Source organism: Caloenas nicobarica, chromosome 8 (genome assembly GCF_036013445.1).
Source record: "Caloenas nicobarica isolate bCalNic1 chromosome 8, bCalNic1.hap1, whole genome shotgun sequence".
In the NCBI taxonomy this organism is placed as follows: domain Eukaryota; kingdom Metazoa; phylum Chordata; class Aves; order Columbiformes; family Columbidae; genus Caloenas; species Caloenas nicobarica.
Genome location: NC_088252.1, coordinates 29,035,153 through 29,049,637, shown reverse-complemented (window position 1 = coordinate 29,049,637; position 14,485 = coordinate 29,035,153). Strand labels below are relative to the sequence as shown.

At 51.7% G+C, this 14,485-nt stretch overlaps 1 protein-coding gene across 10 annotated transcripts in view; it reads left to right on the top strand.

Annotated features, from left to right (window-relative positions):
- Nucleotides 1–14,485, top strand: part of MBNL1 (muscleblind like splicing regulator 1) — an 85,978-nt gene that overhangs the window by 19,630 nt on the left and 51,863 nt on the right. For 6 of the 10 annotated variants that reach the window (XM_065640232.1, XM_065640236.1, XM_065640235.1 and 3 more), the window contains exon 2: nt 4,493–5,438. The exons of 3 other annotated variants lie outside the window; for them this stretch is intronic. In XM_065640232.1, coding sequence (XP_065496304.1) covers nt 5,265–5,438 — 174 coding nt within the window. In that variant the 5' untranslated portion in view covers nt 4,493–5,264. Of the gene's footprint in view, nt 1–4,200; nt 4,413–4,492; nt 5,439–14,485 lie in introns of those variants that run through there. One more of the 10 variants, XM_065640233.1, reaches the window with a different exon arrangement.

Genomic DNA, 14,485 nt, shown 5'->3' with positions numbered 1-14,485 from the left:
TGTACTTCTTTCTTTCGAGGAGGCGTATGTGAATGGAGATGGAGAGAACAGGAGTGTCCAGCACAGCCGGGTCCAGGCAGAGTGTGAGCAGTGGCTGTGGGAACCGTCCAGGGCAGGAACACGAACACGCTCCTGCCCACAGCCCGTAGGCTTCTTCAGAGGCTGCAACCTTTCCACTGATGATTAAGGGAGTGGAGCATCTCCCTTATGAGGAAAGGCTGAGGGAGCTGGGTCTCTTTAGCTTGGAGAAGAGGAGACTGAGGGGTGACCTCATCAATGTTTATAAATATATAAAGGGTGGGTGTCACGAGGATGGAGCCAGGCTCTTCTCGGTGACAACCAACAGTAAGACAAGGGGTAATGGGTTCAAGCTGGAACACAAGAGGTTCCACTTAAATGTGAGAAGAAACTTCTTCTCAGTGAGGGTGACAGAACACTGGAACAGGCTGCCCAGGGGGGTTGTGGATTCTTCTCTGGAGACATTCAAAACCCGCCTGGACGCCTTCCTGTGTAACCTCACCTCAGTTTTCCTGCTCTGGCAGGGGGATTGGACTAGATGATCTTTCGAGGTCCCTTCCAATCCCTAACATTCTGTGATTCTGTGATTCTGTGATTTGAGAAGTTTCTTCATCGCTTTCATTGACCCAGCTCAGCAGACAACTGAGTCATCTCTTACCCTCTTAAGGAATGACTTCTCAGTGTTATTTCTCTCTTTTGTCTTTTCTGAGAATCATTTTTTAATTTGCTTTAAATATTTTAGCTTCATTTCGCTTGTATTCCCAATAATCAGTGAGGTCAAGGTTATGAATTGGCGAAACCTGTGTTGCAACATTCCCAAAACAAGCAGCAAATACTTCCACATTTCAAAAGGTGGACTTCAAAACCCAGCTGTGGATTAAGAGCAGCCCTTAGTACTGAACGGCCTACTGGGTAGGTAGAGTCTGGAAACTGTCAGCCCCCAATAAATTGTAATTGAACTGAAAAGGAAAGAAAAAATCACCTCAGTCCCTTTCTGTCCTCTCACTATAGTTGCTCCGTCTGGATTTGTCGCAGTCTTTCCTGGCTTATCAGAGACATCACTGTATCTGCTGGGGCTTTTTGCAGCCAGGGATATCCTTCAGTATTTGAGGCTTATTGGAGACTCCTTGGTGACTTAGGGTATCACAAGAGAATTTTAAAGTGAGAGGAAAATGGTTTATGCAGCTAAAATGTCATTCTATGGCAACATCTTCCTTTATTTAGTGGAGATATTGAAGATACACCTCTGCTCTCGAGTCAGGCTTTATTTTTGCTAGAAGGCTATTTTTAAAGCTGACATTTTTGGCTCTGTTTTCAGGTAGATAACACATTCTGACAAAACAATTTTTCTTCAAGTAACTGTGCAGACAAAATGTACATCTCTACATCTAGCATGTCTTCACATTCAGAGGATGCACCTCTCAGACATCATAGCTCCTCACTAATACTTTTGTAGCTAGCAGCCCGAGGAACGGCGGGTGGAACGCAGCTGGGGTTAATGCAGCGGCAGACACGGCACTGCCCTCAGCATGAGCCGGATTTCGCTGCAGGGAGGTGGCTGGTCTGACTCTAAATAGAAAACTTATTACAACACTCGGAATAAAACATAGTTTTGTGAGTTCTACCAGCAAGATGACTCCTTTCACTACATGTGAGCACAAAAGACAGTTGTCATCTGTTTTCAGCTTGCATGTTGCCTTCATGCTATCTTTCTTTCCTCGTTAGGGATGACTACTCTTGTAATGAAAGTGAAATTAAATATCTTGTTTTGAAAATGTGGCCTTTAACTTGCTTTGGCTTCAGCATGTAAAATATATCAATTGCTGCTCTAACTCTTCTTGGTGTTTGGAAAAATCAATGCTTGGTATAGATTGTATACCCAGCTGATGAGCAGGAGAAAATCCCTGTTCCACAGCTTTGTTGTCGAGAGCTCTCACTGCCTGCATCAGCATCACCCTGTCCCGAGGGGCACACAGGGAATGGACGTTCACAACAAAATAACACTCAGAAGTTGTTGTTTTGTGCAAGAGCGATGGCGGGAGGCAGCAGTACCGCAGTGGGTGTCTGGAGGGCAGGGTGAGTCACGGCACACCTTGGCTGGAGGCCGGGTGATGGCTTAGGCTGCCCCAAGCTCTCTGAGGTGAAGGGATGGCACATGGCAGGGGCAGGTGGCACCTTGGGCTCCTGGTGTCCTCTTCTGCGCTTTCACATCTCTGGGTGCTCACTCGCATGGCTGGGGAACAGGTTTTCAAGATGCAAGTATCTGCTGTATGCCCAGGTGCTGACCAGTAGTGACTGCTGGCGTGGGACGACCCTGACTTCTGAGTTTGCGGTGGTTGAAGCCTGGGAATACCTGTGTTTTCCCAGAAGACACCTACCTAGGTGTGACCTTGTGCTTGCAAGTAATTATGCCCAGTTGTTTGTCTCCTGCTAGCGGGGATTAGAAGTGTCCTGGCAAACAACCCCCAGTACCTGTTACAATCTTATTAGCTGTATTAGGTGTGCTTTACTTCTGTAGTTTGCTGTTCTAATCACTTAGTCCCTGGAAAAAAACGCCTTGTAGATTTTCCTTGTCTGTTGGTTTGCATCCGTGCTGACCAGCATCACTTTGCAAGATGTGTTTCTGCTGACAGCAGCAGTGATGCTGCTCTGGGGGGTGGTGGTGGGAAATACGAAGATTATGGAGCAGTGTCTTTAGAAAGATGGGGTGGGAGCAACCTTCTCCCTAAAGGCAGGTGTACGGGAAGGTGCGGGGGGTTGCGGCAGTTCCCACGGCTGGTGTTAGCCCAGGCTCTGGTGTTGCCCTGCAGCATGTGGCATGGCGGTGCGTGCCGCTCTTCCCACATCTCCAGCCTGGGACACGAATTACTGTTTATTACAGTTATATTTACCATGTGCAAAGCCGGGCATCTGGAACTCGTCTCCAAGAAGCACCCGTTCACCTTGGCGTCTGAGGGGCAAGGTTTACCTGCTCGGTTCTAGATACTGAACGCCAGTGTGGGGTTTTTTAAGTGAATGGTGTTTATCACGGAGCTTGTGGCTCACCTGCAATGTGTCACTGGGAGGGAACACACAGTTCTGAGGGATCGTGGTCGCCTGGCAGGGCCGTCACCCATGTGCAGGGATATGATGTCCCACGGTCCTGCGTGGGTGCAGAGCTGGGCAGGCTCACAGTGCCCGCGATGGCTGTGTGCGAGTGACCGGCTGTGTGTGTGTGTGTGTGTGTGTGTGTGTGCGAGTGACCGGCTGAGTGTGTGTGTGTGCGAGTGACCGGCTGAGTGTGTGTGTGCGCGCGAGTGACCGGCTGTGTGTGTGTGTGTGCGAGTGACCGGCTGAGTGTGTGTGTGTGCGAGTGACCGGCTGAGTGTGTGTGTGTGTGTGCGAGTGACCGGCTGAGTGTGTGTGTGTGTGTGCGTGCGAGTGACCGGCTGTGTGTGCGAGTGACCGGGTGTGTGTGTGTCTGTGTGTGCGAGTGACCGGCTGAGTGTGTGTGTGTGTGTGCGAGTGACCGGCTGAGTGTGTGTGTGTGTGTGCGAGTGACCGGCTGAGTGTGTGTGTGTGTGTGCGAGTGACCGGCTGTGTGTGTGTGTGTGTGTGTGTGCGAGTGACCGGCTGTGTGTGCGAGTGACCGGGTGTGTGTGTGTGTGCGAGTGACCGGCTGTGTGTGTGTGTGTGTGTGTGTGTGTGCGCGCGAGTGACCGGCTGTGTGTGTGTGTGTGTGTGTGTGTGTGTGTGTGCGAGTGACCGGCTGAGTGTGTGTGTGTGCGAGTGAGTGATTGACCGGCTGAGTGTGTGTGTGTGCGAGTGAGTGATTGACCGGCTGAGTGTGTGTGTGTGCGAGTGAGTGATTGACCGGCTGAGTGTGTGTGTGTGAGTGACCGAGCGGGTCCGGCGGGTAGCCGCAGTTGTGGTCGGTCCGTGGGCAGGTACCGGGGAGCGGGGCCGTGCCCGCCGTGCCGCTGCGTGCCCCGGCCGGGATCCGCCGCAGCGCTGGAACGGGCTCCCGGCGGGGCCGCGTTCCGCCTCCGTGCGGGCAGCCCGTAGCGGGGGTGGGCGGGGCGGGGCGGCGGCGGCGCGCAGGCGAGCGGGCGGGTCAGCGGACGGTACCATTCCCCGCGTGGGCGCCCCGGCGCCGCCATGGCCCGTCCCCCCCGCCGCATGCCGGGCAGCGGCCGGGCGCACACGCCGGTCCTGCGGCGGCCGTGCCAGCCCCGCCGGGCGCTCGGGGCAGCGCAGGCGGCGGCTGACAGGCGCGACCTTTCATAAGACGGCCCCCGCCATTGGCTTCCTGCCCGGAGTATCGCTGCAAGGCTCCCTGCGATTGGCTCGCTCCCGATCATGCTGGCTCGGCTCGGGGCCGCGGCCCCTCTCCCCGCAGCCCGGCGGCGGCTGGCGTGAGTGCCCGGCGCGGCGGCGGCTCCGCGGGGCTCCCCGGGCCGCCCGCTCCATTGTAACGTGTCTCTTCTCTCTGCAGGTTGGTACTCAGAAGTGCCTTTCCTGACGTCTCTGCTGCTTGGGACCGCTTCTAGAGCAGCCGCTGCTTTTTGCCTTGCTTGCTGCCAGCTAGACTGCGACGACAGCGCATCCGCCGCCACCTCTAGCCAGACACCCCCGCTGCACCCACACCGGGAGAAGGGCGCTGCCGGCCTCGCGTAGCCTGCTTTACTGTAAAAATAAAAGTGTGCTGAGAAGGTCAGATATCTGCTGCCCGAAAATCAAGGAGAGGAGGAAAAAAAAAAAAAAAATCCAGTCTCGATTGTTGCTCTAAACTGCTGCATCTGTCTATGCCAAACTAATCGATACCGATTGCACCACAAAACCCCGTTGCAAATTCAGCTGCCTGGAGATTACCTTTCAGACAACTTTACAGAAAGCAGCTCGGAAATCCCGTGTCAGAGGGTCTGCCACGTTTTCATGGTTGCGTTGTGGGCTCCGGCAGGCGCTCGGGATGGGTTACTGAGCCCACAAGGCTAGTCCGGGCCACACCGGTAACGTTCACCTTGCTGGTAACCCTGGCCTTGCTCTAAGTACGAAACCTCTGTCGATTAACAGTGTCACACTCTGAACTCCGGGTGGCACATCTTTTCCTTGAGATTGCAGCCACCCAGTTTTACACGTACTTTTAAAATAGGGAGCGGGGGAAAAGAAGTATTCTGGAGGTGGCACTTTCATCATTTCCAGTTTATCAGTTCAGCTACTTATTTGTCCGTTTTATTGGAAATTTTAACTACCTGTGAAATCTAAAGATGGCTGTTAGTGTCACACCAATTCGGGACACAAAATGGCTAACGCTGGAAGTGTGTAGGGAATTCCAAAGGGGGACTTGCTCACGACCAGACACGGAATGTAAATTTGCACACCCATCGAAAAGCTGCCAAGTTGAAAATGGACGCGTAATCGCCTGCTTTGATTCATTGAAAGTGAGTAAATATTATATTATTTTCAAGGATATACAGTTAATGAAAGAAGCAGCTGTAGCCAGAGAAACCCTAGGATCCGAAAGGGAGCGATTGCTGGCTGCCTGCAGTGGGATGTTTTGCTGCTTTTATTTTATTGATGCTTGTTGATTTGTTTTGCTGTTTTCCTCAGGGGAAGGGGAAGGATAGGGGAAATGAAGGGAAAATAGGCCTGGCAGGGCTCAAATCCTCCGATATGGCTACAGGGACTGGTTCTTTGCCTCTAAATTATTCTCTGCCTGTAGCTGGAATAAAGGGCACTTCACATAGAAACAGCAAAGTCACTGTAAGGATTCTTTGTTTTTAATAGCACCGACCACGTAAGCAATATGATGATTTGTTTCCATCTCATAACGAGCAGCGGGCTGTTGGTGTCTCTGGACAGCTGATGGTGAATCCTAGAAGAGTGTTTTCCTCCCTGGGTTATTTGGGTGTCTGTGAGCACCCTGCTTGGGTTTCTGTGTTTGGGATTGCCGGGGTTATCCTGTCGTTTTGACAAATGGACAACACTGAGCAGGGGCACGGTGCCTGTGGCCATGAGGCAGGGCTCTCGCACAGAGGGCACGGCCTGACCGGGGGTTTTAGGAGGTATATCCAAGTAAGGCACTGTAAGCGCATGGCTGCTCTTGTACTGTAGCAGTACTTTCAGTAATAGGTGTTAAACGTGTAGGTCTCAGCACCTTCCCTTCATTTTTTATGAATTAAATAATCTCAACATTTAAAATACTCATCCCACAAATAGTACAGAATTAATTCAGTAGAGTTAAAAAAAAAAAATCAAAAGCTGGGAAATGGAAATCTATCTGTCAGATTTTCTACAGTATAATGTTCTCTCCTTGGGACCAAGTCCTGGGAAGCGGAGCAGAGCCGTGGAGTTGGCTCGTGGCACAGACGAGCTCCGGGGAGGGAGCAGGAGCTGCTGCAGGACGCCTGTGCAGCCGGGCAGGACGTGGGGTTACAGTGGTTTCACATAAATCCGGCAATGTTCCTGAGTTTAGAAATGTGTCTTCTCTTAGATCAGAGTAGAGGCTGAACCTTTAAAATGTTTTCAGGCCTGAAATAGCCAACCTCATCACCCCCAGCCGTGCTTCAACTTATGGACATTGAAATATTTTTGTCGCTGTGTTTATTTTGAACTTACAGGAATTATAATGCATGGATGGGGAGTTCATTTTAGAATGTGGAAATAAAATGTTTGTATGCATTAAAAAAGCATTGGAGGTGGGAGCAGTGCCAGAGCCACCAGCACCGATGGGGAGTCCCAGACCCAAGTGGCTACCATGGCCACTGCCCTGGGCAGTGGCGAGCCCGCCTGGCGCTTCCCCGGCACGGTGCGACATGGTGTGGCACGGCACGGCGCAATGCCGCGCGGCACAGCATGGTGCGATGCCGCACAGTGCGATGCCGCATGGTGCGATGCCCTGCGGCACAGCACGGTGCGATGCCACACGGCGCGATGCCCTGCGGCACGGCACGGTGCGATGCCGCATGGTGCGATGCCCTGCGGCACGGCACGGTGCTATGCCACACGGCGCGATGCCCTGCGGCACGGCACGGTGCGATACCGCATGGTGCAATGCCCTGCGGCATGGCATGGTGCGATGCCACACGGCGCGATGCTGCACGGCACGGGCCAGCCACCACTGCGAGGACGCTGCACCGCGGGCCCCACCGCGGCCATCCCGCCAGCGTGTCGTCGTCATGCCTGATGGAAACATGGGCCTGGCCTTGGAGACTGAAACCTGCCTCTGTGTGAGAAGGTGTGAGAGCGAAGACGTACTGACTGGTAAACCAGCACCCGCAGGATCCCCGGCTGATTGGCCCTGATCTGGTGCTCGGGCGCACTGCGGTGCAGCGGTTGTACCCACTGGCCTTGCGCTTCTGAGCGAGGATCAACCAGAAGGTTGGAACAAGAGGCCAGAGGGAACTGGGTGTGAATCTCCTGCGCTACAGGACGCACCACCTGAGTTTGCTGGGGATCAGCATCCTCTGTTGTCCGTGGTCATTGGGAGGGCTGTAAAACGTGGGTGCTGGGGGAGGGCAGGGGCGCTGGGGCAGCAGCGAGGGCTGTGTCTGCTGAGGGACAAACCGGGCACTGGGCAGGTGTCGCTGTCCCCGGCATGCGGCTGGCTCTGCCGTTTGCTTTTTTGGATGAAGGAGATAATTATCACCTTTGTAAAGAGCTGCGAGGTCCTTGGACAATAACTGTAGGTAACGTTACAGCATTCTGACATTGCTCCAAATGCTCTGTGCAGAGTCTGCTGGTGCCCATGTGGAGCCAGCGCAGGAGCCCAGTGCTGCGCTGGGCAGGGATCTGCTGCTGGAAACTCGCTGCTCCCCAGATGGGATTCCTGGTGCCGGTGCTCAAGTGTCCCTAGGGGCTCAGGTGCTGGGGTGAGGTGCTGGGGTGTCCCGGGGGCTGAGGTGCTCAGGTGAGGTGCTGGGGTGTCCCGGGGGCTGAGGTGCTCAGGTGAGGTGCTGGGGTGTCCCTGGGGCTGAGGTGCTCAGGTGAGGTGTTCAGGTGAGGTGCTGGGGTGTCCCTGGGGATGAGGTGCTCAGGTGAGGTGCTGGGGTGTCCCTGGGGATGAGGTGCTCAGGTGAGGTGTTCAGGTGAGGTGCTGGGGTGTCCCTGGGGATGAGGTGCTCAGGTGAGGTGCTGGGGTGTCCCTGGGGATGAGGTGCTCAGGTGAGGTGCTCAGGTGAGGTGCTGGGTTGTCCCGGGGGCTGAGGTCCCTCCCCAGTGCTGGGGGCTGCCCAGGATCCAGGGGATCTCCCCTCCTAGGGCTGGGGAGCAGAGCAAGGAAAGCTGCTCGCTCCTGAGCACTTCTTATTTTTTTTTTTCTGGTTAAATAGCTTCTATAATGCATGAAAATACCTTTGATAAGCAGAAAATGGAACGCGTCCCTTCCCTGAATTCCCTGTCCGAGCCGCCCAGCAGAAAAGCAGTTGCTCAGTTTTGGTTTTGTTTCAGCTGTTTGTAAATTTCGGGTGTACTAAGCTAAACAAGCACTAGTTCCTTTGTTACTTTTTCTGCAATATAATAAACTTCAGATGTTATGCAAAAACAATTTAGGGATGTTACACCATTTTTGCCTTGACCCTGTAAGTTAATAATTTACTAAAGGAAAAAAAAGATTTTTTGATCAGGACATTAAAATATTATTTTTAGTACTGCCATAACTCTGTGGATGCAGTGTCCTTGCTCTTTAGTAAAACAGCAGTACCCCTAAAAATTTACCTTCGTATTAAAATAGTTGATTTCTTATAAATGTGTGTAAAGTTAGTATTACCTAAACAGCTGACAAGACGGGTATTTAGTCACTGAATTTTTCTTTACAGACTGTGAATGCATCTTTCACTCCTAGTGCTCCCACAAGTTGGTGTGAGCGTGTCTTGGAAAACACGCTGGGTGTGAGGGAGCAGCGGGAGAGGGGGCAGCAGTTCTGTCACCCCTCTGAACGCCCGGCTGGTCACCAGCCCTAGTGCCATCGCAGGGCTGTCCTGAGGGCAGTGCGTTAATCGAGGTGAATGCGTGTGCCATAATCTAGCCCTTAGATATCAGGAGGATCATTTTAAAACAAGAATGATTATGTAGTATATTCAAATTGTGTGCTCGAGTGGCTGAATCAGCTCCAGCACTGGCTCTGTGTTATTTAAATGCCATAGGATTTTTTTTTCCTAAATTTGGGTGCCTAAAAGCCTGTTAAACTGTCTACAGCAAAAATAAGCTCTTGAGTTCCTAAATCAGGAAACCAGTTTGCAACAGAAATTAGATTTTTAGCATAATTTCGAAACATTTTTCCTCTTTTTTTTTTTCCCTTGGAAAAAAATGCCTCAGTAGGATTCGTTTTTGAAGTTACGTTAAGTTCGTCAGATGTTCCGATCGATGAGTCATGGGCTGCTTCCTGGAAGCGGAGATAAGCTGTTTCACCGGCGGGGAGCTGGTGTCGGGTCGGGTCTGGGGGAGGCTCTGGGGACACCCCCAGCCCGTGTGCCCCGTGGCCTGGGCTGCCCCGTACTTTGGAAAGCAGAAAAACCAGCGGGGAAAGGGCCGTGTGGGCTCAGGCCGTCGTTCTGCAGCACTGCCGTCGGTGGTTTTCTCTGGGTGTGAGAGGTTGTGGTCCCCAATGTGCCCGTTCCACCTGGTCTCGATCCTCCTGTGGTCCTGGTGGACTCGGTGAACAGGGCAGGATTTAGGTTGAAATCACCGTTTATCCCTTTGGAGCTGGTGCTCACTCCGGGCACTGCAACTTGCAAAACACGTTTGCTCTTCTCGCTGCTGCTCCTGCTAAGGCAGCTGCTTCAGCTCCAGTTGGGTGTCCTGGTGAAGTGTAAGAGCTTTTTCCTACTCTTCCTCCAGCAGCTGAAAAGTCTTGAATGTTCACTTTTCTCTGCTTTTTTGAAATCGTAGGAAAAAGCCAGAGACTAGAAGTTCCAGTCTGCACTGCCGGTGGGCGAGTTGGAAGCTCTGGTGCCTTATGTCTGGTATCCACCAATACACAGGGTGTTAGTGTTTGATTTTCTGTTGTACAAGTACTTACTTTTTGAAAATGAAACTCTTGAACTCTGTAATAGCAACATGTCACCTTTTAGTGAGAGGCCTTAAAATAGTAATAATAGTAATAATGCATTTATCTATTAATGATCTTGGTGAGCCCCTTACTTCTGCCACTTCAGAAATGGAATTGTTAAGTGTTCAAATCTCTGTCCTTTGCTGCTGCTTCAAAAAAAAATTTTTTTGACTTGTCATTCCCCATCGTGTTATACTTACTTAAGGGTGTTTAATAAGGACCTTATTTATTTTAATGCCAAGAAAAGAAAATCACGGTAAGTGTATTTCACTAATAACATGAGAATGACAGACCATTGGCTTTAGTTAAGGCAGAAGAAAATAATGCAGAAACATAGTTATCAAACACTTTAGCAGGTGACTCTTTAGTCATTGTAGTTTGGGGTGTTCAGCGTAACTGGGGTGCGAGGCAGTAACGGCATCGATGTGCAGAGCTGAGGTCCAGCTCCAGGGCTGGGAGGCACACGGACACCCCTCTGATTCCAAGGAAACTCGTAAAGCAGTAACCCTTGGAAAAAAAGGAAAACATAAACAGTGTTCAAATTCCTGAGATCCGATTTGCCGTTTTTCTGCTGTTCGGCCTGTGCGCCTGCCAGTGGGCTGAGCTCCAGAGGAGGAAGCAAAGGGAGAGTGGCAAATACATTGGGAGAGTGCTGCAATTGTTCGGCTGAGTGGCAAATAGTCCATTAAAAAAACCCCAGTCAATCAAAGCCATGTGTGTTCCTCTCTGGGAACACAAATGACATTTTTAAATCTTATCACATATTCAGACAAAAGAGTTATGACTCGCTACAGCGTTCAGAGTTCATATTACAGTTTCAGCTCTACAGCTGCAGGAAGAAATTCAAAAAAAAATTAAAACATTGCATTGCAGTGTTTGCAGTCTCATTTTTTCAGAGGCTGCGCATAATAGAAACCAACATGGGTCAGGAGCTCTGCTGTGTACTGTCAAAATCAGTAAAATCCTGAACAAATCCGTGGGGAAAATTTAAAGAGGCGTAAAATACGAAAACGTCATGTCAAGAATCCTCAGTGATTTGTCCTGACTCTTTGGAGCAGCCCGTGCGGCTCTGTCCCTCCCGGGTGACCCCAGGGCTCCGTTGCTCTGTTTTTCTCAATACAGATGCCTTGTTGCCAAGTTTCACTCTAGAATTTGTTGGAAGCAAGGAACTATGTTCAGGACAGAATGATCGCATCTGGTTTTTGCCATAGGAGCAGCACTGGTGTTTCTTGGTGGGGTCGGGGTGTCCGTGGGAGCAGCGGATCCTCGCTTGGGGGGCTGGGGCAGCAGTGCCCCGCGCTCCAGCACAGCTTGGGGGTCGGGCAGGCTTTGGCGAAGGGCAGGTGCAAGTGCTGCTGTGCATCCCGTGTTTCTGCTCCTTCCAAAGGGAGCCGAGGGAGGACGCGCAGCCCGGTGCGGCTGGAGCGCCTTTGCCGCTCTCCCTCCCCAGGACCAGCGCAGAGGAGATGCGGTGTCAGTGACACTCATTGCTTGATTTTTGTCCACCAATTGCCTTGCTGTGCATTTCCTCCCACTGGCCGTGTGTTACAATGCCTGGGGGAAATAAGAGGGTGATCTTTCTAGTCTTGAAAGGATGTGAAGCCAACTCACCGAGCCTCTGTCTCACTGGCTGTGCTAATTGGAGTGCTTGCTGGCAGCCTTAATTGCGAGGGACCGGGCTTGCACTGGTGAAGCTGCGGGCGAGCAGCGCGGTGCAGCTGGTCCCTGCTCGCCCCATGCCATGCCAGGGGACCCAGGCTTTTGATTCCTTCATCCAGGGCTGCACAGTACCACTTAAAGTCATTCCCATACAAAACAGCAAAAGAGGTGCTTTTGTTCTGATCTAGAGTTCTGTCTTTTTCCTTCATTTGTAGGGTGCCACTGGAAGGATTACTGCTATTGAAACAGGATTTAAATAAGCACTGAATTGTCAGGTACTGAAACACAGGATTATGCAAATAAGAAAACCTTTTTTGGGTTCGTGTTTGAATTTATTTCAGTACTTATGGCTTATCCCCTTCATTAGAGAACATCTAATTATTTAACTCATACAGAGTACCCACTGAGGTAGTTGGAAGCAGCCCCAATGTTTTGATCGAATAGAGGACCACATTAACAGCTCTGTTACAGAGGAGCGGAGCTGCGCTCGTGGCACTGCCTTGAGAGGTGCTGTCCCTGCTTCAGGGTGGGGAGAGGCATCCCTGGGTCTAGCAGAGGTACTGGTGTGACAGACAGGATCCGTTACCTCACATTGCATTTTTTTATCTCCCAGCCACTGCATAAACTTCCCGGTTGATAAAAGTGCCGAACTCAGCAGCGTTTTGTACCCTGGTACGCTTTGGCTGCCAGTGCTCAGCCTGTGGATCCTGAGAAGTTCTCTTGCTTTTCAGAGACGGGATGCTGGGAGCACCAGTGCCTCTGCGACGGGAATCGCTGCCTTTCACAGTGTGCTGGAGGGCTGCAGTCGCTGCCTTTCACAGTGTGCCGGAGGGCTGGAATCGCTGCCTTTCACAGTGTGCCGGAGGGCTGGAATCGCTGCCCCTTTCAGTGTGCTGGAGGGCTGCAATCGCTGCCTTTCACAGTGTGCTGGAGGGCTGCTGAACGGGTGGGATTTCAGCAGGAGGGGCCGGCTGGGGCGGTGGGTTTGGATCCAGCTTGCATCTCCAGAGCACTTCAAGTCCCATGAAGTTCCTGGAAAGACTGTGTTCGGCTCCAGATTCCTCTGGACCATTCCTGACTTGGCAAAGTAGGACAGAGAGTTAGCAAAAAAGGAGGAAGAGAGCACTATTTGAAGAAAGGAGCTTTTTTTTTTTAGGAAACAAAGCCGTTTACTTTTTGTTGGCATGATTTCACTGAATTTGAATGGAATAATTTCCAGGGTTAAATAAAAACATAATTAGTTATGAGATTGAGATTTGAATTTGGAAAAGAGCAACGGCAAAGTATGGAAATCGTCCTTTGTGCACATGCGTGCTGTCTGGCCGGCCGTGCTGGCTGCCGGGGAAGGCGATGTCCCCACGTGTCCCCGCGTGCCCAAGGGACCAGGACACGGCCGGTGCAGAGGGGCTGTGGGGACACGGGAGGTGGGTGGTGCCGGGGCCACCCCTGTTGGGCGATGCCTGTGGGACCCGTCGGAGCGAGTACCCTGTGAAATGCTCTCCCGAGGTGGAAGGTGGCAGCTCACGGCTGGGGCAGACCGTGGGCACGAGGGGCTCTGCAGTGTCCTGGGGAACGGGATCATTTGTCGGGGCACACACTGGAAGACTCCGGTCCGGGAGCAGCCCCGGGGCCGCTGCAGGTGTGTGGGTAACCGCCGCTTCGCAGCGGGAAAGCTCGTGGCTTTCTGCTCTTCTTCGGTCTCTCCTGGGTCCTGGGGATGGATCGTGCTGTCCCTGGGCAGTATCCGCCAGCAGAACTTCAGGAACATAAAGCCCTGTGGCATTTTATCCCCCAGCAGTATTAATGCTGCTTCCATTTCCAGCTTTTCCAGTGTTGTTTTCCTTTTCTCTGTCCTTTCTCTAGATGTGCGTCCTTTTAAAAAGCCTTGAAAGCATGAATACAAGCTGATCATAAACATTACTAGGTTAAGATTGCAAGGAGACACAAGAGTGAGTTTTAACGAATTTGACTAGTCTGTGCTTTATACGGGCTGGAGGGACATCTGAGGAACAACCATGTGCAAAAGTGTGCAGGTGAGCAAGGTGAGTTCCCTGATGAACTGACAGCAGTGGTTACACTCCACGAGCACAGACTGCCAACCCATTGCAGATGTGAATTTCTTTATCCTGATGGGATTCAGTCTAAAATCCTGTGCGATTTTGGTGCTGGTCTTTTACACTGGGCCAGGAGGAGGTTGCATGTTTTTTTGGGAGAGAGCTCTTCCCAGCCTTGCCTGGTCCATGGGGAGATTTCCCCTTCACCCAGCCTGGCAGGTTTTTAGCTGCGGGTAGTAGCTAGCACGTTTTTTCTTTGTTAATGTGGGAAAAAGAGTATGCACGTTTAACTGAAGTCTTTTGAAAAAAACAGAATGAAATGTTTTCTGGAACCTTGGAACTCGCTATAAACTGACATCAGTGAAGCAAATAGTTGGACAAAACGGCTGTGTACTCTTGGTCCTGCTCTCGGGGCAGAACACGGAACGTAGCGCTGGGGACAGGGCGAGCTGCGCCACCGCTCCGTCACCTCATCTTCTGCAGCGCAGCCGGGGTCTGGAGCCAGCTTTCGATGTACGTTGTGTCTGGAATTCAGCTTTTTGCTCATAGGGCATGTTCAAAAGGTCACTGGCATTAACATATCCTCGCTTGTCCAGTGCCCTGGTAGAATCTTCCCTGCAATGAGCTGCATTAAGGGATGGCTCGGGTTTGTGCAGTGATTGCAACCGAATAGAAATGCAGGAAAGTTCGGGAAAGCCTGGGCTGGGCGAACTGAATGATTAAAGAT